The 20,169-nt window shown below is 34.6% G+C and overlaps 2 protein-coding genes across 5 annotated transcripts; one reads left to right on the forward strand and one right to left on the reverse strand.

Moving 5' to 3' along the window:
- Positions 1–202: 202 nt before the first annotated feature.
- On the reverse strand, positions 203–2,046 carry LOC113710673 (plasmodesmata-located protein 2-like). Its single transcript, XM_072065345.1, has 3 exons — positions 1,244–2,046; positions 544–666; positions 203–395 (listed from the first exon to the last, which is right to left on the reverse strand). The coding sequence occupies exons 1-3, from the start codon at positions 1,992–1,994 to the stop codon at positions 388–390; spliced, it is 882 nt and encodes a 293-aa protein (XP_071921446.1). The 5' UTR covers positions 1,995–2,046; the 3' UTR covers positions 203–387.
- Positions 2,047–5,662: 3,616 nt separating this feature from the next.
- LOC140014893 (probable inactive histone-lysine N-methyltransferase SUVR2) lies at positions 5,663–18,170 on the forward strand. 4 transcript variants are annotated; one of them, XM_072066546.1, is made up of 12 exons: positions 5,663–5,882; positions 6,817–6,879; positions 7,527–7,561; positions 9,326–9,392; positions 11,535–11,791; positions 11,927–12,407; positions 13,207–14,171; positions 14,546–14,811; positions 15,809–15,875; positions 15,967–16,017; positions 16,377–16,470; positions 17,755–18,170. In XM_072066546.1, the coding sequence occupies exons 5-12, from the start codon at positions 11,603–11,605 to the stop codon at positions 17,778–17,780; spliced, it is 2,139 nt and encodes a 712-aa protein (XP_071922647.1). In that variant the 5' UTR covers positions 5,663–5,882; positions 6,817–6,879; positions 7,527–7,561; positions 9,326–9,392; positions 11,535–11,602; the 3' UTR covers positions 17,781–18,170. The 4 variants fall into 4 exon arrangements, with proteins under 4 accessions (XP_071922647.1, XP_071922648.1, XP_071922650.1 ...); XM_072066547.1 differs by lacking the exon at positions 7,527–7,561; XM_072066549.1 differs by lacking the exons at positions 7,527–7,561; positions 9,326–9,392.
- Positions 18,171–20,169: the final 1,999 nt, after the last annotated feature.

Here is a 20,169-nt window from a genome sequence, read left to right on the forward strand (position 1 = left end):
TGCTCCACAAGCATCAGAGGTTATTATGTTGATAAAATTTTTGTTGTTACGAGTTCAATAATTATTTCTAGATGATATGTGATGTCATTTTATAATTTAAAGAAAAGGGCCTTCCGAAGTGAACAAATCATTGTTCTCTTGGATTTATTTCTGGACCAAGTGAACAAATCATGGAGCATGTATAGGAATTATGCAGCAGGAAAATTAAAGCAAGATTAATGTATTAAGCTGCAGTGCTTTACCGCCAAACAAAATAATAGTTGTACAAGGTACTTCTTGAATTTTGACAATCAAGAGGTTGATCTCAGTCTTTGCCTTAGCCATGAACCAATTGAAGTCTGCCACCATCAAGAAATTATGATTCAGCTCAAATCTTGTTTTCGCCTTTCAATAGTCTGCTGCGTCAAAAAGCATTTGTAATTAGCAATTGGTGAGGAACTACATACAAAGGCTGCCAATTTGATGTATATTGCTGGAAAATTGAAATGGAAGGCAAATTTGGAGACATTAGCCCTCTGAGATAATCTACAGAGTTGTACTTACCGTCCTTTTTTCGCCCCCATGATCCGCAGAAATAGCAGAGGCCCGCTCCTGTCAACACCACAGCTATTCCGCCAATAACAATTGCTATTAATTTATTTGAACTGCGTCCAAATGATCCCTTATCTGACCAAAAGTTGGATTTGACAGAAAATTAGTTAGTGCAAGAATCATAGCAAGTCAGGAAGAGATTTGCATCATTGACATATGAAAAACCAGCATAATCATATGTCAAATTGAGCATTAACTGCTTTCAAAGTTCTGTACCCTTTTTTTACTGTTAATCTGGAAGCATAAAGTTGAAGGGCTAGCGAATTTTCACCGCACATGAGGATCCAATTTAGTGAAAGTTTTCAGACATTATTCTTCTCGCAATCATTCAGCTTTAGCAGGGCTACTTGTTTGACTACTATTGGCTACTTGTCTGAACATTTATTCGCGCATGAAACAGAAAGATTGTAAGTACATCTAGCGCATTGAAATCTGCAATCTGAAACACTATTCTAATATCTAGAAGATTGAATATTTGGACGACAGTTAAAAGTTTTCACATAGAAGAATTAACCTGTATGAGAAGTCACATCATGTAAATTGCTTTAAGATAGTGCATAAAGCAAGCGGGAATTATACCAGCAAATAAAGAAGAAATTTATGAAGAGAAAGTCTTTGAAGAAGTTGTGAGCTATGTACGACAGCCACTTACCTTCGTTCCAGTCACCATTAAACTCATTCCCTTGATATTTGTAGCTAACAAAACAACCGTCCAGATAAATTTCTCCAGAAACTGAGTACCCGCACGTTTCCTGAGCAATCTCCACTGCGGTGTTAACACATTCACCACAATCACACGCACCTAGATTCCCATCGCACTGTGCCATTACATGTATTGATTCACAGGTCTCTTCACAAAATCCCTGACCGCTCATAATACACTCTTGGACAGCTGCAAATGCAGCATCCCTCCTCTCAGGGAATCCAATAGACCCTGTTTGGCCACTGCAGGACTTATGGAGCAACTGCAGTCCCGAAGTTTGAACTCCATCAGCCCGATAGTGTATACTACAACCAGATAGCTGAACTCGGGCAGGTAAACTCTGACTGCACAATTTGTTTGATACTTCAGGAAGTTTGTTGACGCAGCTGTAACAATCTTTGTTACTCAAATCACCTCTGCACTGAAAGAGGCCTGATACAGCCACCTTATCGTTACCGGCATTGGTTTCAAAGAACTTGGATTTTGTGGAATGCTCCAAAAGTTCTTGAAAAAGAGCTGGCAGAATGGACGACAGAGATACAGTGGTATGATCCTCTGATGTCTGGTTTGCGCAGTGATTGTAGACTAATTGCTTATAGTCTAAATTGGATGTGTATACAGATTGTAAGATCATGCAATAACATAGTACAAATGTTGGTAGAAAAAAGTGAAGATGATTGAGGGTCTTAGATGGATCCATGAGTGCTGATTCTGGTTCAGCAAGAATTCAGCACATTCTTGGTAACCCTATCTTTATCGCTGCCTTGACAAACATAACTTGTTTATTTTTACGTACAGAAGGGAATGTTTTGTTCTGGACTTCTGTTTGAGACATGTCAATTTTTTTCCTTCCTAACTTCATCTAACCTTTTGTTTGGGGGTTTGAGAGTGATACGGATTGGTCCCACGCTTCAGAAAGAGATCGAAATGGACATCTTCAGCCTCGCAAGTGCTCGTATGCTATTCAAGATCTCAACAGCCAGCTGCTAAAAGTACTTAGCCAAATCCTAACGTCTTAAAATCGTGTTAATAATTTATGTTTAACGAGCTCTGTTGCGTGAGGTTAACGTAGATTGGAAGCTCCAAAGCCTCTTTACAAAGTTAACCGTTTTGATCTATTTGCTAGTATTTGTTGTGGTTAGGTTTGACAATGAAGTTAATTAACCACAACTTAGGCAAGACTTGCAGGGCAGACCTTTCCAATAATTTTAGAACTTAAAAGGAAGACTATCTGCATTTGGAAACTTTATGTTCGGCCTCTTTCCTAGCGCTGGTTTTACCTTAAAGTTCCACCTTTTTAAGTTTCAATGAATAGGGCTTGCAAAACCCCAATAACACTGAATTGATCAAAAGTGATGAATCTTATCGATTAATGAACTTATGTTGCAAATATACAAATACATCATGTACATACATTCTTGATCTCGTGCAAAACCCCAATAACACTTAATTGATCAAAAATGATGAATCTTATCAATTAATGAACTTATGTTGCAAACATACAAATACATCATGTACGTACATACATTCTTGATCTCATAAATATACAAGAGTTGAAAGGTTCCTTTTTAATGGCTTATTATGAAAAAAAGTTATTATATTGCTAATTGGAATCGAATTCATCATAATTTTTTGCTATTCAATGATAAAAAAAAGTTACTGTATTGGTCCCTTTCTCAGCTAGTCCTAAGTTTTCATGAGACCTGCCGCTTGTTACAAACTTTACAAACCGTATTCATTGAAACTTAAAAAGTTTCAATGAAGCTACTCCAATTGAATAATCAAGAAGATGAAGCTACTCCAATTGATCAAGTAGAAACGCATCTCCTGAAATTGTATGCCCATTCAAAATAAAACTACACATCCTGAATGCTCGCTTTATAAAGCCCATTTGTCGGAGAAGTCCGTAGTCCATTAAGCCTAGAAAATCTAACATGAAAGTATAAATGGTAAAATACAACAACCTCACGTGATTTCGTGAAAAGACACTTTACATCTCTATTATTTAGAAACCTCCACATAAGCATCCTGAACTTCATAACTAAAGTGAAAATGACCTTCTGAATCGGCTGAGTTACCGACTGCACGTCGAATATTGAAAATACCCTCATTTATAATATAGAGGGGGAGAGAGTCAAGAATTGAATAGCTCCCATTCATTCTTTGTAACGAGAGAAAAATCCTAGAAAAGTGAAATGTGAAATCACATTTTACATCGTTGCTGAAATATCGTGAATCTTAATTTGAAGACAGCGTGGCTGCATCTGGTCACGAAGAAGGGAAGGTTGGATTATGGTTGTATCTGATCGTGAAGCTTGTTCAGCATTTTTAGGTAAAAATCAGAACCTAATCTTCGATATTCAATCCATTTGATGTTTAGGATTTGTATTTTTTTCCAATTTGTTTATTCTTCTTTCACTACATACTAGGGCTTAAATATGTGGTTTCTGCCATTTTTATAGTAGGTGGTTTATCGGGGAAAATGGAGTTTTAAAATGTAAACTTCTTAACTTTTTTTAGCTTTTTTGGAGTATGTGGTTGATATCAGGAGGAAATAACATGTGTCGGGTTTGATTTGACTACTATATTAGATTTCACTATATAATTTGAAAGTATTGATTAAATAATATGTGTCGAGTCTGACTAATTGTTGTTAATTTGAAACTCAAGGTCTTCCCGAAGGAACCTCGTGCACCCATCGCCACTAGGTCGCTTACCTGGTTCCAAGTCAATTTCCACTTTAGTTATGAAGTTTAAGGTGTTTATGTAGAAGTTTTTAAACGATAGGGGGGTATGGTGTCTTTTCACGAAATCACAGAGGTTTCCTTGTACTTTACCCAAATATAAACCGTTCTGGGATGGTGGGATCCACAAATGATAAAAGTGCAGGCCCTCGCTCCAAAATCTGAATACATGCCTAAACCGATGTTGGAACCGACTACCGCCCAAATTGTATAGCACAAAGTCAAATTTTGTTTTCCTGAGTTTTTTTTTTTAAAAGGTACGTGCATCATAATTTGCTCCCATATCCTTCTTCTCTTTGGATCATTAGGAATTTCTCTTGAATTTGATCTGAAAGACCACTTTTGATATTTAAGATTATATGTCTCTAGATAAAATTTTATGTACCATTCAATCCTAATAGATTAATAATAAGCATTGCGAGGATAATAATCTACTTTCCTTGTTATATTTTGCTTTGCCAATTTAAAAAAAATTACTCAATAGTCAATATTCATAGATCATGTAGTCAAATTTGAATGAGATCATCATCTATAACAAATGGCATACTCATAGGTGCATGGCATCCTATATTTACTCATCAAGTTAGATATTTTTTAACTTATTGCCATAATTATTAAATTCGATTCGACGAGAAACTCGACAAAATGATCAGATGAATGAGTTATATATTGGTTCAACCGATAAGCCACGACTAAATCAGTGGATCATTAAAATAATATTTTAAATACAAAAGAGTAATTTTTGTATTCTCCTGTGATTTCACTGGAAATCAACAAGTCGTCCTATGGTTTTGAAGTATTCACATAATTCCTTTATGATTCAATTAAAGTGAAATAGGACTTTTTGACCTGTTGTAATATTAGAAACCCATTTTTTGTTAATTTTTTCCTTTTTTAGTTTTTTTTCATTTCCTTTCTTTCTATTTCCTTTTCCTTTTCTTCTCATTCTTCTTCCTCCATTATCACACAACTCCCGCTACTATAATACCACCACCTCCTTCCCCTTCCTCCAACAACCACTGTCTATCAGCCTTTGTCATTGTGAGGACTCGAAATTTTTTTTAGAATTTTCTCTCATTTTTTAAAAATTAATTTATATTTCCTTCTATATTTCTTTACTTTGACTATTTAACTATTTACTAACCCTAAATTTCATGGTGATTTCATTAGTTGAGTCAAGAGTTTTACTTTTACTTTTAAAGTTAGAGTAAGTTAGGGTTTTGGTGCATTTTGGTAGTGTGATCGATTGGTGAGGTGTGTACACTAAATTTGGTGGATAAGAGTGAGTATTAGGTAAGAGGAAGTGTGTGATTAGAAATGCTAATAATAAGTTAATGAATCATAAATTAAAACAAAAGTACAAGGGAGTTAAGGGAAATAGGCTTGAACCGACGTGCGCTGTTTGTTACCGGTTGAGTGCACCGCTTAACCAATACTTTCTTACCCTAATCTCCTTTTTTTTTATTTCATTTAATTTCCCCTAAATTAACCCTTAAGTCAGCCACCATTATTGACTAAGGAAAAGGAAAAGAAAGACAAAATAGTTTGGTGACACTTGTCAACCATTAAACCAAAAGTTGACCAAGATTAGTCTTTGTATTTATCTTGAAAAAATTGAAGAAAAACCATCATTTTCTTGCTCCATGAAGGCCGAACCTTAGAGAGGAAAGGAAGAGAGAAAAACTTCCAAATTCCATCTTGATTTCCTTGATTGATTTGTCAAAAATTCAAACACTAACCCTAATCCATGCCGATTAATCTTGAGTTAAGTTTGGAGGGAAGCTTTTGGTGGAATTACTTGGGGAAGAAATCTATTGAGTTGCTTGTTATCTTGGGATTTTGAGGTAAAATTTCGAGAAGACATCTCTTTTTACTTGTTTTTTGAGATTTATACAAGATATGTTATGATTAAAGTTGAAGAAAGCATGTTTATGGTAATTTCATGATTTTGTTAGGGTTTGGTGAAGTTGTTGCTAGGGTTTGGTTAATTTCCAGTTTAGGTATATGTTGGTTATAGCTAGTTTTGTGGTTAAAATAAGTACTCTATGTATCCTATATCTTGTGAACTTAATTGGGTCTGTCTTGTGGTGAAAGTGTAGCCTTGAAATGGTTGGAAAAATTGGTAAACACAAAAGAAGTGCTGCTGAAATTTTTCCCGCAAGAGACTCTGAACAGTCTTGGAAAATCTGTCATATCTTGGTATAGAAAAATTCAAATTGAGTTCTACTTGTTGTGTTTGAAATTAGATTTAGAGTACTTTCTACCATGAAAATTTCAGAATTTTTATCAATTCTTATGAATATCTGTAATTTTTCAAAATTGATTGAATTTTCATTCTTGTTCTGTCTTTCTACTGGATAAAGCAGCCACTTGAGATTAAATTTTGACTGACTTGTGGACAGAATCTTGCAAAGGTGTCTTCTAAGAAATTGTAAATCTTTGAATATATTTTCCAACGTATAAAGTTTATAAATTTTGGACTTAAGAATCTTTAGATATGATTTTTCAAATAGCACCGTGCAAAACTAGAAAAATTCTGTTTTCTTAAAACTGTCCTTACTTTCATTTCCAACTTTAAATTGGAGTTGTTAAACCATTTTGAGTTTGGTTGATGATTAGAATAAGAAAATTTTTGGTTACTCATGTCTCTTGGGTAAATGTTCGTTTTTCACTCTAAAACCATATTTGCACATTTGTACTAGTAGTTATTCGGATTTTCTTTGGTTCACTTAAATTTTGGATGGTTGAACCATAATATTTTCTCTTGATTATTCTTAGGGTTTGTCGGTGATCAAGGGCATAATCTGGAAGGAAACTTTTGACGTTATTTTGCTTAAACTGGTGAGTATTCTTTGCATATTGTGCTTCCAATGACTATGTGAATTATTGTGAATGTTTGCTTGAATGTTAAATATTTTTCAATGATTGTTAAATGAATTTTCGATAGGCGAGTGTGTAATTTATCCCACTCGCCCTAAGTGAATGTGAAATTTTTAATGATTAAATGATTGAATGTTACTTGTGCATGAATATAAGTTTTTTGACTGAATTGGACCCTTGCCCTTCGTTACCAGTCAACTCGAGTCAGAAGAGGACTCGGTCAGGCAGCTGGTGACCCTGAAAAAATGTTTGGTATACTCGAGTATTACCACGAAATCTGATGGAGAACTGGTCAGTGAATTCAATGTAATGATATCAATGAATGAATGACAAGATCATCGAAAGAGTTTTCACTTGCAAACGTTTTCTAATGTCAGAGGAATGAAGAAAATGGTTGGCGAATAAATGAATGAATGACTTGAATGAATTGCTCCAAGTGAGCACGTATCCTTCCAATGATTGAGTGTTTATTTTTTGAATGACTGGATATTGTGTGCAAAGTATGCAAATTGTTAAATGTAATGTTTTCATGGTTTCCCTGCATGATTGCTTGTTTAGGAAACTCACTGGACTTTTAACTCATTTTTTTAGTTTTGTTTTCCTTACAGGAATGGAAGTCCAAAACAATTGAATGTGAACTAGAGTGTGTAACCCTCTTGTACTTATACTTTTTGGTTGATAGGATATATTTTGACATTTGATGTTGTATCATACGTTTGACTTTTGGGTTTGCAAACAAGTTTACATTTTGGTTGAATTGTAAAACTTAAATGTTATTTTGGAGGCTTGAATGATTAATCTTGAGAGTTGAATGAGTCAGTGAGTCTTGGCGAGAGTTGAGCAGGCGGTCCGCCAAACCCTTGGATATGACTTAGGGGGAGGTGGGGTCGTCACAGCTACCCCCTCCTTTGTTCACCCCTTTTCCACTTCCCACTCCCTCTTCCTCTTCTTTTTTTTTTTCCTCATACCTCCCCTCGCCAGGAATAAGGGGGATAGAGGGGGGAGCGCAGGAAACAGGTGGAGAGGAGAGCGGCTCACACGGACAATAAGAGGATAGAGGGAAAAGGGTAAGACATTAGGGAAAAAGAGGAAGAGAAAGAGGAAGAGGGAGAGAGGAGGATAGAGGAAAAAGAGAAAAAAGAGGATGGAGGGGGAAGTGGGAGAAAGGAAAGAAAAAAAAGGGGTAATAGGTGGCTGAAGAGGTTGGGAGGAGGGGAAGATGAATAAGTTTTAAAAATGTCTTAAAAATTTTAAAATATCTAAAACCATCCATAATAGTTAAAGTGAAAAGAATTTGAGCACCAAAAAAAAAAAGAAAAAAAATTTAAAAATAATATTTCATTTTCAAGTCACACATAGGTTTCAGGTGAAATTCCAAATTAGTTTAAAGCATTAGAGGCTTATGTGGATATTTCGAAACCATAAAGCAACTGGTTTGAAACCATGGTAGGATTTTCTGTATTTTGCCCTAAAACATATATTATTTACTTAAAAAGATATATTATGGACTTATAAACATTAATAGAAGACTTAATTTCATTTTATCATACTTATACATAAATAAATTATATAGTCAAATATAAAACAAAATTAGTTCACTTATCTTCAAGGAAAAGAAATCATTTTTCCATTATTTTATTTTTGTTTAAAAAATACTTTTCTAACTACTCAAATATTGTTACATAATAATAACAATTTTAGTTTGAAAGTTCAAATGGTTAAATGTATAATAAAAAAAGTAAATAAGCTTATTTAAAAGAATATTTAGTTTTCAAATAAAAATTAAGCAATTGGTAAAGTCTTACACACATTTAAAAGAAATCCAATATTGAAATCTTATCAATTCCAAATCTAATCAAAACCATATATACATTTTGGTTACAATAGATATTCAAAATCAAAAAAATGGTGACGAATCTTAATTGAACTAGCTAGTTAAACATAGTAGTGTTTGTCGAATTTGACTAAATCAATTCCTTATCTAGTCAAACTAAGGGCTAGTTTGGCTCGATTTGACGACTAGTTGATAGAATCGAGCCGAATTTAATAACTGATGTTACAAATCATACGGCTAGAATTGAAACACATCACCTATCACACATATGTCACGTGGTTTAAAGCGAATAATAAAGCACCAATGTTAAGTGAGGTGATAGGTCTCCTCTTTATATTGGACTGAACGCAACGTTTCCTCCGAACCTTAAACCCCCACACAAAACCATCATCAATCTCTGTGCCGATTTCAAGCAAGAATGCTAGCGGCTTTCGTTGCGTCTTATATATCTTCGCTTATTGGTTCCATATGTGCATAATTACATTTATACATTGATAATGCTGCTTTGCTTTTCCATCGAAAAAGCCTAGCTGCTTTTCCAGCTGTTCGCTGAAAACTCTGTCCTCCTTCCAGTGGCGATGGTTCTGAGTTGATGCTATATTTTTTCGACGTGATTTTCAAGCCTATGAGTTTGTTACTGGTTCGTACATTGACCTTCCGATTTTCTTTTCTATTTTTTTTCTGTTCCTTTTTGACCTTTTCATTTGATGCAAAGATTTTGTCTTCCTTGGTATCTTTTTCTTTTTCCCCAAGTTTGTAGGTTGTACTGAAAAGGTATATATCAGCAATTTAGTGTTTTTGCTTTTATTATGCTTTTCTTTTGGTAGATGGCTTCTGTGGTCATGATCATGTAATGTGTGTCTGTTGTGTTGCGCACTCATATAACATGCAAAATGTGCCCACCGGGAAAGAGAGTCCTTTTTTCCTCCCTTTTTTGGGGTTTCAACTAATAAAAGCTTGGTAGATGGTATGTTGATCTTAAGAATTGTTCCAGAAAACGGGAAAACGGGACTTTATCCAGAATTAAAGTGGGAAAAGTGAGCTTAGATAGGACGAGAAACGGGCATTCTTTGTTACAAGAATTATATTTGCTTGAACTGTGTATCATGTGCTTAAACAATGTACATTTTGCTTCTTGTGTTGTAGAATAAAATAATCTTTTTTTTTAAATGAAGATCTTGTTATCTTACTTTGTCCAGTGTCCAGACATAGATATTAAGAACAATGGAGGTTTAAAAATTAACAGTTTCAGTAGTTAGTTGGAATTATGTTGGTCCATCCTTAGCTGAATATCTTATTTTGACTCCAGTTAAATATAAACAAGATATAAAGAAGGGAGAGTTGGAAGAAATTTATAATTAGTTAGTTGGGAACACTTGTTGTTTATCATTTTACTCCCCTCATCCTAGATTGAATATCTTGTTTTGACTCAAGACAGATATTAAATAAATAAAGAAGTGTTGGAAGCATTAGTTAAGCAGTCAAGTGTTGGAAGTATTTTTCCATTTTTGAAAATTGACATGTAAGGAAATGAGGGAGGATATCAAGAAATAGGATAAGTGAAAGTAGGAGTTAGTTAGTTGAGAATATGAGGAGCCTACCAAACTAGTCAATTGCATACTGAAATTTAAGCAGACAGTAAATGATACTAAGAAAGGAGAGATTCAAAAATAATTTCAAATTAGTTAGCCATAAGCACGTGGATTCCATCATAGCGTTAGTTAGCTAAAAATTATTAACCTAAGGAGATATTAGAGAACATGTGGTCCTACTTAAGTTCATTGTGTATAAAAATTTGCCTTATGCAACATTGTGCGAAATCCTCTACTAGGACCTTCTCGGAGTTAATACAGAACAAAATGCAAATTTTTTTGTAGAATTTATTAAAGTGATAAACAATTTTAACATTAGGAAGATATGATTAATATGTGGAAAAAGTAATGTTATTTTTCCAACTCATAATAGTCCACCAGTAATTGGCGACAGCATTTGTATGGCTGATTATGATGAAGGAAAAAACATCTATTTGTGTTGCAAGGACTGCAGTAATCATGTTGGTGAAATTCTGTTTCAATGTTTATATAGCCCCCCACTTCAACTTAGATAAGAATGCTAGTTTAAGGAGATAACTTTTCAATTTTCCCTCGCTCAAATAAATAGAACGGATTTTGTTTTTAAGCTTGATTATTGATTTATATCTAAAGGTACAATTAAGATACACATCTAGGACAACTTTATTTAGTTGAATCCATTTGCATGTATATGTACTGGAATCTGATTATAAGGTGCTACAAATCTTCCTATCCATCATTCTGTGATTTCTGCCGAGGAAGATTTGTTGATGTCAATGCTTAAGATTCTATACCTTCAATGAATCTTATCTCCTTATTTATAAATCAATATCAAAAGTAGCCTCTTCCTGGTTTCAAAATGCTTGTTTCTGAACAGAATTAAGGACACTGACTGATCTTAACATCATTGCACAAGTGAGAAATACATATCTTTATGGCATGACAATGCTGCACTGCAGTTGCAATGACTATAGCAAAAATTACTAACTAAGAGAACTATAGTTAAGTAGGAGGACAAGGAGAAGAGAATGAAAGCAACAATTATATTTTTAAAGTGTACCAAGTCCTATTTTGGTGGAATAATTATTAACAGTAAGCAAAATTTCAGTTTGTACATGGTCTGGACTCTGCCCTTTATATATCTCTTCTATTTGTTCTCCTTGCTTTAACTTCCATTGCGTTGCGGACCTGACAAGCAGTTGAAAATATAGGCATTGGTGGAACCTCGGAGCTGTTGAGCTACAAAAATTTACTTCTACAGAAACCTTTTGGAGCAGTAATGGCACAGGAGAGGGATCCAAGAATTACAAAGGCTTTCACTGCAATGAAGAACATTGGCATTGCAGCACAAACTGTGAAACCAGTTCTGAAGAGACTGCTGAAATTGTATGATCGGAATTGGGCACTTATAGAGGATGATAATTATCGTACTCTTGCTGATGCTATATTTGAGTATGAGAATGATAAGGTTAGTGATCCTTTAGCTCCAACAGAGGTTACCGCCATTGGTATATATTAAATGAGTCAGGATACAAGCACCATTTATATTTTTCTCTTGCACAGATTTTATATACTTGTCCTCTAATATCAATTGTAACTGCAGATGATTCAGGAGAATGCTGCAATAGTCAATGATGGTCTAGAACCTCCACTCAAGAAACTAAATGTAACTCCACTTGAAGATCAGACTTCATCTACAAAGGATAATGAAAGCAGAAGATTAGATCTTGAAGAGGGTGAAATACCACTAGATGCTAATGAGGAGGAACTGATGGATCCATCTCCATCATTTTCAAAATATCTTAGGGGACAATCTCATTCCCTTGTATATGAAACTTCAATTAAAGACAGAGGAGATATTCACATTTCAACATTTCAGGACCCAACAGGAGAAAATGCAGTTACACACAGACAACCAAATCTGTTCTGTGCTGGTCAGGCATATGGGGACCCTAGTTTTGTGCTCGAGAAAAGAGAAAGAATACGAGAGTACCATGATCAGAGGAATGTGACTAAGCCTACAAGGAAGGAACCTCTTAACTGCTCTTCACATGTCAGTTTTCCTGCTTCATATATCTGTTCAGGTATACCAACATTTTCCGTTGAGAGATATCTTTATGTGCATTTTCACGGAATTGTTCCAAGCTTCTAGCATGTTTTCTCATGCTTCCTTTTCTGTATGCAGTCTAGCCTTGAAGAAGATTTTTATTTTTTATTTTTCTCCCAATAATCAGGAAGGAGGACAAGCATAACTCGATAGCACTGACTAAATTTACTCTCTTAATTTTATGAATTCTCCAGAAACAAAAATTTAAACATTGTCTTTAAAGTTTCTTAAGAAGCCTAGGAAATTACAGTTGCTTCTCTGCTATTGCAATAGCAATTGAAATTGCGTATATTTTACCTTTTTGAGGTATCAGTCTTTGTCTACTTGTGAGTTTGTAAGCATTCAAATTAGCTGAACTATCTCTTGCTTATGTCTGAAATTGAATTTAGTGGCCTTTAATTGGCTGACAGAGCCATATTCCAGTTGTATTACATGGAGAATTATACCCCCTCAATCTCAACTCTTCTGTCCGTTTTAAGTGAATCCCAGATTTATATATGAATACAGAAACTTTTGAGGATTCTATGTTTTGTACAAAATCTGTCACAAGAAGTTGGATTTTCTAAACTTGACTTCCTTTGTGCCCTTTTGAAAATTCTACCTTTTCTGATGAAAATTTAACAGTTGTGGAGCAAAGAATGTACTCCTCATGTGAATGTTTTGAGTATTGTTCTATTATTCATCTGTATTTACCTCGCTGATTAGTTATTTCAGCTACAAAGAGTCATTCTCAAGAGAACTTCATCCTGACAAGCTGCTTTTGCCCAATTTTTCAGGTAATGGCAAGAAAGCTGATGCTTCAGCACTGGAATTGGGGGATAACTTGCAATCTACATATGATATAGCTTCGTCTTCCTGTGGGCAGGTCAAAATTTCCTTAAAGTGTAATCATGCCCTTGGACAATCTAAATTTCAGTGGCCAAACTTAGATCCACTCGTGAAATATACGGAGAGTAAGTATTTGAGATCATACAAAATAATTGATCCAAAGTTCTCTCTGATTCACTTATTGAAGGAATTATGTGATAGTTATATGGAATTGACCTCCAACTCTGCTGATAGATCTCTGCTTAATAAATCTCCTGGTGATCGCTTCCACCAAACCACAGGATCTCACCCACAATGTTTTGAAACACATAATCTAGAAAAAGATAGGAATAAAAAGGTCAGAAGTTCTGCATCTTCAAACTCACTCAACCTGGCCGTTCCTCAGCAGCAACGTATCAGTCATGATAGGGGAAGGGCTTTCCATAATGTCTATGACATAACAAATGGCAACGAGAAAATCAGCATTTCATTACTAGATGAATATGGCAATGAGCATCTTCCAAATTTTGTTTACATTCCCCAAAATATAATTTATCAAAATGCATATGTACATGCCTCGTTGGCTAGAATTGCGGATGAGGACTGCTGTGCAAGCTGTGCAGGGGATTGTCTTTCATCTTCTGTTCCTTGTGCATGTGCTCGTGATACTGGAGGTGACTTTGCTTATACACGAGAAGGGCTCTTGAAAGAAGAATTTTTAGGAGCTTGTATATCCATGAATGAAGAACCACACAAGCATTACCATTTTTACTGCCCAGACTGCCCATTAGAGAGGGCCAAGAATGCTTATAGGCCTCAAAAGTGCAAAGGCCATCTAGTCAGGAAATTTGTTAAAGAATGCTGGAGAAAATGCCGATGCAGCATGCAGTGTGGAAATAGAGTTGTACAACGAGGTATAACCCGCAAATTACAGGTTAGCACTTTTTCCTTCTATCTGAGCATACAGAATAACTTTCCAGGGGAATTACCGTAATAACTTAAGAGTATAACTAAATAACTTCTATTTGGATCTCTGAGTGTTGAAGAGTCAATCTGTCCAGACATCTGGTGTTCCCTTAGAGTATATGAATTTCTCCGCATGTATATATTGTGTATAAACATTTGCACAAATTTGTCTGCCCGTATTAAGACAGGTATAGAGATATGTGAATATATCTATATATATGTGAATGTGATTGTGTGTATAGGGGTGTCTGTTGTGTGTGCTTAAGCATGTAATATTTTAGATATGTGTCCATATATAATAAAAATGCTAGTTTCTGAAAATAAATGTTGTTTGTATTGAAGGTGTTCTTGACAGATGATGGTAAAGGTTGGGGTTTACGAACTCTTGAAGAGCTACCTAAGGGTGCTTTTATTTGTGAATATGTCGGGGAAATCTTGACTAACATGGAATTGTATGAGAGGAATAACCAAAGCAGTAGCAAAGACAGACACACATATCCAGTGCTGCTTGATGCTGATTGGGGATCAGAAGGAGTATTAAAGGATGAAGATGCACTTTGTTTGGATGCAACTTACTATGGAAATGTTGCAAGATTTATAAATCACAGGTAATCTTCTTCACCCTTCCCCATTTAATTTTTTTTTAAATTTCATATAGCCTTGGGTATGTGCATGCAGGCACTTTCTTATTGTTCTACACTTGCATTTTCCAGATGACTATTCTTCTTAAGCATTGGGAAACATATTGCTCAAAAACAGTGCAATTGCAATTTGCTAGCTGTGAACCCAAGTCTATGTTGACATATTTAATCATCAATTAGGGGTGTGCTGTTTTGAAGTAACCACTCAAAGGGTATTCAATAATACCTGATGAAATAGCTTTGAGTACCTCTTCTTTCACCCAAAAAAAAAAAAAAAAGATTCATGAAAATCCACACTAATCTCACTCAACTTTATGATAACCAAGTCCAATTAAGGTCTGCAGTATCTTTTCTGACAAGTGAATTATAATCAGTTAGTTTAAGAGTTAAATACCCAAGCAGTTAGTGGCAAGATATGCTGGCAAGCGCACTACTTATTGTTGAGCAGCTAGGAGGGGTATGAAGCTTTAGTATGCAGCAGAGCATTGTTGTCTAGCATCCAAACTCAATGATGTACCAGTTAGTTGATGGTTAAAGGACAAGAAATTATTATATATGGTTCTTAATCTCCAAAGCCTTGTGGTCCAGCAATTGTAATTTTATTTCCAGCATTGTTAATTTGAAACACTTAAGTCTACCTATATGAAAAGGTTTATACGGCAAATATACATGTCAAGGAAAGAGAGTATTCATATATGCGCACTGTGAGCAGAATATCTTCTTTATCCTGTTCTCTTTAACTCTGATAGTAAGAAAGCTATATGGTTTTCTTTTTTTGAGTTCCTAGTCAGTCAATCAAGTGACCATTTATCCTACTTCCCCCTCTTTTGGCTTGAAACATCTTTTAGATGCTAATGTGCCTTGCATCTTGAAGATGATGAGTCTGCTTTTTTCTTTTTTAACTTCTATGTCATCTACATTAGTGAGTCTTCTTTTGCCTTACCTGCAATTGTGTTCAACACAGATGTTGTGATGCAAACTTGCTTGACATTCCGGTTGAAGTGGAGACCCCTGATCACCACTACTATCATGTATGGTTTTATTCCATTAGTTCATTGCTATCTGCTATACAGTAACTTTATAGAGAAAGTTTGGGATGTTAACAGTTTCCCCCTAATGCAGCTTGCATTTTTCACTAGACGGAAGGTGCATGCAATGGAAGAGCTTACATGGGTAACTGATATGGATTTTCTTGCCGTAACATGTTATTTCATGAATCATTCTTTAGGGATTTATTTCGCAGTCAAAGGCAATGGCTTTCATTGGAGATGTTGTAAGAGTCTTAGTTTCACATCGAGCGATTTTTGTTTTCACTGGAATTGGCCATAACAGCACCTTTTAACAAGTTGAATTATACACAAATATGTCTACTTCATACTATTTTGCAGAAGTGTGAGAATCACGAAATAATGGATCAAAGATAAGTAAAACTTCTCTGTTTTCCAAAATAAAAGAAGCTCAGTTTTCATGTCATATGGTGTATAACCTCCAGATACTGTTTTCCAGTTAATACCTCTTCTTACTCTTTTCAGGATTACGGGATTGATTTTGATGATCATAATCATCCTATTGAAGCATTTCGGTGCCGTTGCGGAAGTGCTTATTGTCGTGATGGGAAAGGGAAAAGTCAGTATATTTTTCTTTGCTGATATGGTTTTTCTTCTTGTGGTGCTTTAATTCTGAAAGGCCTCTAATTTTCTTGTTAATTCAAATAACGGCTGCTATTTCTTTAAAACTTGTCAGAGGATAGTGTTGTTTGAAAGTACCATTTCTCAGTGAACTGACTAGATAAACAAATTGGAATTCAACTTGGAAAACAACTTAAAATATCAAGTCATTTATGTTGGTATATATTCTGTGTGAATCTATTTCTTGATTGCTGCCGTTAAGTTTATCTGTATGAAATTAAGTGCAATGGTGAGTGTGAATCTGTTTCTTGATTGCTGCCGTTAAGTTTATCTGTATGAAATTAAGTTCAATGGGGTCTGGTGAAGCATAACATGCATATAGTTTTTCTTAGGCTACATAACATGTATGGATGCTTGTTGCTTAAAAAACAATTATAAGACTTGCGACTTACTCCAATAGTTTAGCAATTATCATCAGAGCTCTTTCAACCTAGTTGTTAAACTGGATTGCTGCCAAAGGGAAGGCTCTTAAGCTGATAAAGAGTTCCATTAGACTTCAGTAACATCTTTTATACAGAGAAGCTGGAATTGAGAAACTCATGGAATTGAAAATTCTCAAACAATTACTCTAATTATTGCATTCATCATTAGTTCATCCTATATGAAATTATGAAACGGCAAGAGTCTGAGCTAAATTCTTGCTCTAGTATAGAAACTAGCAATTAGATCTCCTAGAATTAATGCCTGTTTCGCATAAATCCATGAAACTCAGTGCTTTTTGCTTTGATTAAGTTATTACCAGTAAAGAGATTATAAGGATCACATATCACAAATTTTCTTTTATACAGAGAAGCTGGAATTGAGAAACTCATGGAATTGAAAGCTCTCAAACAATAACTCTAATTACTGCATCTATATGAAACTAGGAAATGGCAACAGTCTGAGCTAAATTCTTGTTCAAGAGTAGAAACTAGCCATCTAGATCTCCTAGAATTAATACCTGTTTTGAATAAATCCTTAAAACTCAGTGTTTTTTTGCTTTGATTAAGTTATTATCAGTAAACAGATTATATGGATCACATATCACAAATTGGACAAATTAAATGTCATATTCTTGCGTAAAGCTACATCTTAGATCAAATCTTGAGACAAGGACATCGAGCTTTTGGGACCTCAACCTTGGATGTTTAACTACTACATCAAGCCTTATTGTAATCTTATTCATTTTTCTATGCACAATTTTGTCATTTTCTTTTGTTAACATTTTGACACATTGCTATAGGAACTAAACCGAGTATCTCCAACTGAAGCCGCATGTTGTTGAGCTGCTGATGAATGGTCTCCAGGAATTTGACTCGTGACTGTTGTTTCTCCATTTCTAGATTAGTAAAACACAGCATCCCCGACATTTTTGCAGCTGTTGGTGGAGAATGTTGGTCCTTAATGCCTACTCTCTCTCTGGCTTGTTCCTTGCTGGTTTATGTAGTCTTCAAAATGATGTTTGTTAGTCCACCAAGCAGGTTCTTTTTTTCTTTTTCTCTCTTTTCCTTGGGTCAAGTGGAAGCAGTTTTGAACTCCAAATCTTACACCTGTGGCATGAATTTAGACCACGGGTGCATACATTATCAATAGACTCGCTATTGTATACATTATCAGTATAGAAAAGATTAATTTACATATACAATCGACAGTTGGATATGTGGAAGTTGTGCTGTCATTTATCCTTTTGCATTCTGTACATTTTCCGCAACCTCATCCGCAATCCTGCTCCATTGCGTTTTCCTGTGTTTCTAAATGGAGAAAAGAGTACATGTTTGATGTTTCAAAATTTCAGAGACCCATTAAGGCCCCTTGCCAGGACTGCACTAAGTTGTTCTGGCCTGGCACTTGAATTTTGATGGATGATACCTTGCAAATCAAAGACTCTCTTGTAGAAAAAGGAGAGAAGTTTAACTAGAAAATTAAGGACACTGAAGAATGAATAAGAAATTAAGGACACAAAATGATATACCAAATGGCAATCCAGGTGTACAAGGAAATGGCAATCCAGATTCAAAGACACGTCACTTCTAAAAAAAATGAATTTTGCACCTTTCTTAAAAATCACATCCGTTAGATGTCTTTTTCATCGTTTTTCTTTTCTTTTTTTTTTTTCCATGCAATTCGTTTTCTCCACTTACATTTAAAAGGAAAGAGTCTTAATATGAAGGAAAATGACAAAAGGAATATAGGACAAAAAATTAACAAAGCAGCCTCAAGAAGCCCGTTAACAATGAAACAAAATATAGGGAAAATTGTTCAAAATGTCCATCACATTTTACTAAATAATTTTTTGTATTCATCACTTTAAAGATAATAACTTTACATCCCTTATAAAATTCAGTCAATAAAATTTTGAACCAACCTAGAGTTTTGATTAGTTTTATCCTAAATTTATCACGCGACCCATACATAGTCATTGTTTAGGAATAAAAATGTTAAATTTCATTTATAGTTAAATAAATGATCCGATCCATATCCATTTTTACTCCTAAAAAGTAGAGACTTGACTTGAATGAACCATATTCATTTTTTTTTTTTTTGAAATTGGACTCCGTCTATATTCATTTTTACTATTAAAAAAGTGGGATTTGATCTTTTTATATATAAAAAAATGACTACATGTAAGTTACGTGGTGATTTCAGACTAAAACATGATCGAAAATTTAGGTTGGAATCAAATTTTATTAACTTGAATTTGTAAAAGCATGTAAAGTTAATATTTAAAAAATGAAAAAATTCATACATGTGATAAGATGTAAGAGATGTTCTAAACGATTTTCTCCAAAATATATTAAGAGGAATGGCCGCCTTGTAATGGGTCCACTTATGTCATCAAGAAGAAGACGGAAATTTGGTGGCTTTGAGATAGAAATGACAGGCTTAAATAGTTCCTCATTTCTCAGCCATCTGATTATAGATGATCATATTATTGACAGCCCGATTGCAGGATGACGGACTCAGTTACGGGCCCGAAATTATAGCGACACTACTACGCAATTCTTCGTCGTACGACAAATGATAGAAACAACAAGGTTAATGTGGACGGCCAGTAGAATTTTGTCAAATGTGTCATATGCCCTCTTATATTTTGTAATTAGAGATTGTGTCCCCAATAGCCAATTGAGCTTGTTTCAGGCCTCCAAGGCACAAAAATCCAATAGTTTTCAAGTGAAAGAGCAGTGGGAAAAAAAAAAAGGGAAAATGTTTCTCTTACCAAATAATCAGGAAAGTGACAGGGGGTTCTTTTTGACGATTATGACAATTCACATGAGATTTGGCCGAATTTTGGTACATATGAAATTTTGGTGATTACGCTCTACATAATGCATAGTAGAGCTTTTGAGTTATAATTCTTTTAAAAATATGTACTCTTTTCAAAACTAGAGTTACTATTGCAATACTCATTAATTTTTCACAAAATATAAGGTTTGATCCATAATAGAGTTTAGTTTATTCTATTTTAGTGCAAATACATTTTTTTTTACAATTGCTAATTTTTTAATATATTTTTTTCTTGATTATGACAACCACATTGTACTTTTCAATCTATACTTAATTAATGAATTTATAATTGTAGAAAATTTTTTATCTTTTTCTATATGTATTCACATAACACGTACACTTTTAATTAGAACAATCTAAAAAAGTGCGACAT

This window comes from Coffea arabica, chromosome 9e (assembly GCF_036785885.1).
Source record: "Coffea arabica cultivar ET-39 chromosome 9e, Coffea Arabica ET-39 HiFi, whole genome shotgun sequence".
Taxonomy (NCBI): Eukaryota; Viridiplantae; Streptophyta; class Magnoliopsida; order Gentianales; family Rubiaceae; genus Coffea; species Coffea arabica.

Bases quoted from the DNA above. Each gene is read 5' to 3' on its own strand.
- LOC113710673 (XM_072065345.1), bottom strand. From the start codon at position 1,994: ATGGATCCATCTAAGACCCTCAATCATCTTCACTTTTTTCTACCAACA. The intron at 667-1,243 runs GTAAGTGGCTGT...ACTTTTGGTCAG, and splicing joins TAATGGTGACTGGAACGAAG to ATAAGGGATCATTTGGACGC.
- LOC140014893 (XM_072066546.1), top strand. From the start codon at position 11,603: ATGGCACAGGAGAGGGATCCAAGAATTACAAAGGCTTTCACTGCAATG. The intron at 12,408-13,206 runs GTATACCAACAT...CCAATTTTTCAG, and splicing joins TGCTTCATATATCTGTTCAG to GTAATGGCAAGAAAGCTGAT. The intron at 15,876-15,966 runs GTATGGTTTTAT...CCCCTAATGCAG, and splicing joins CTGATCACCACTACTATCAT to CTTGCATTTTTCACTAGACG.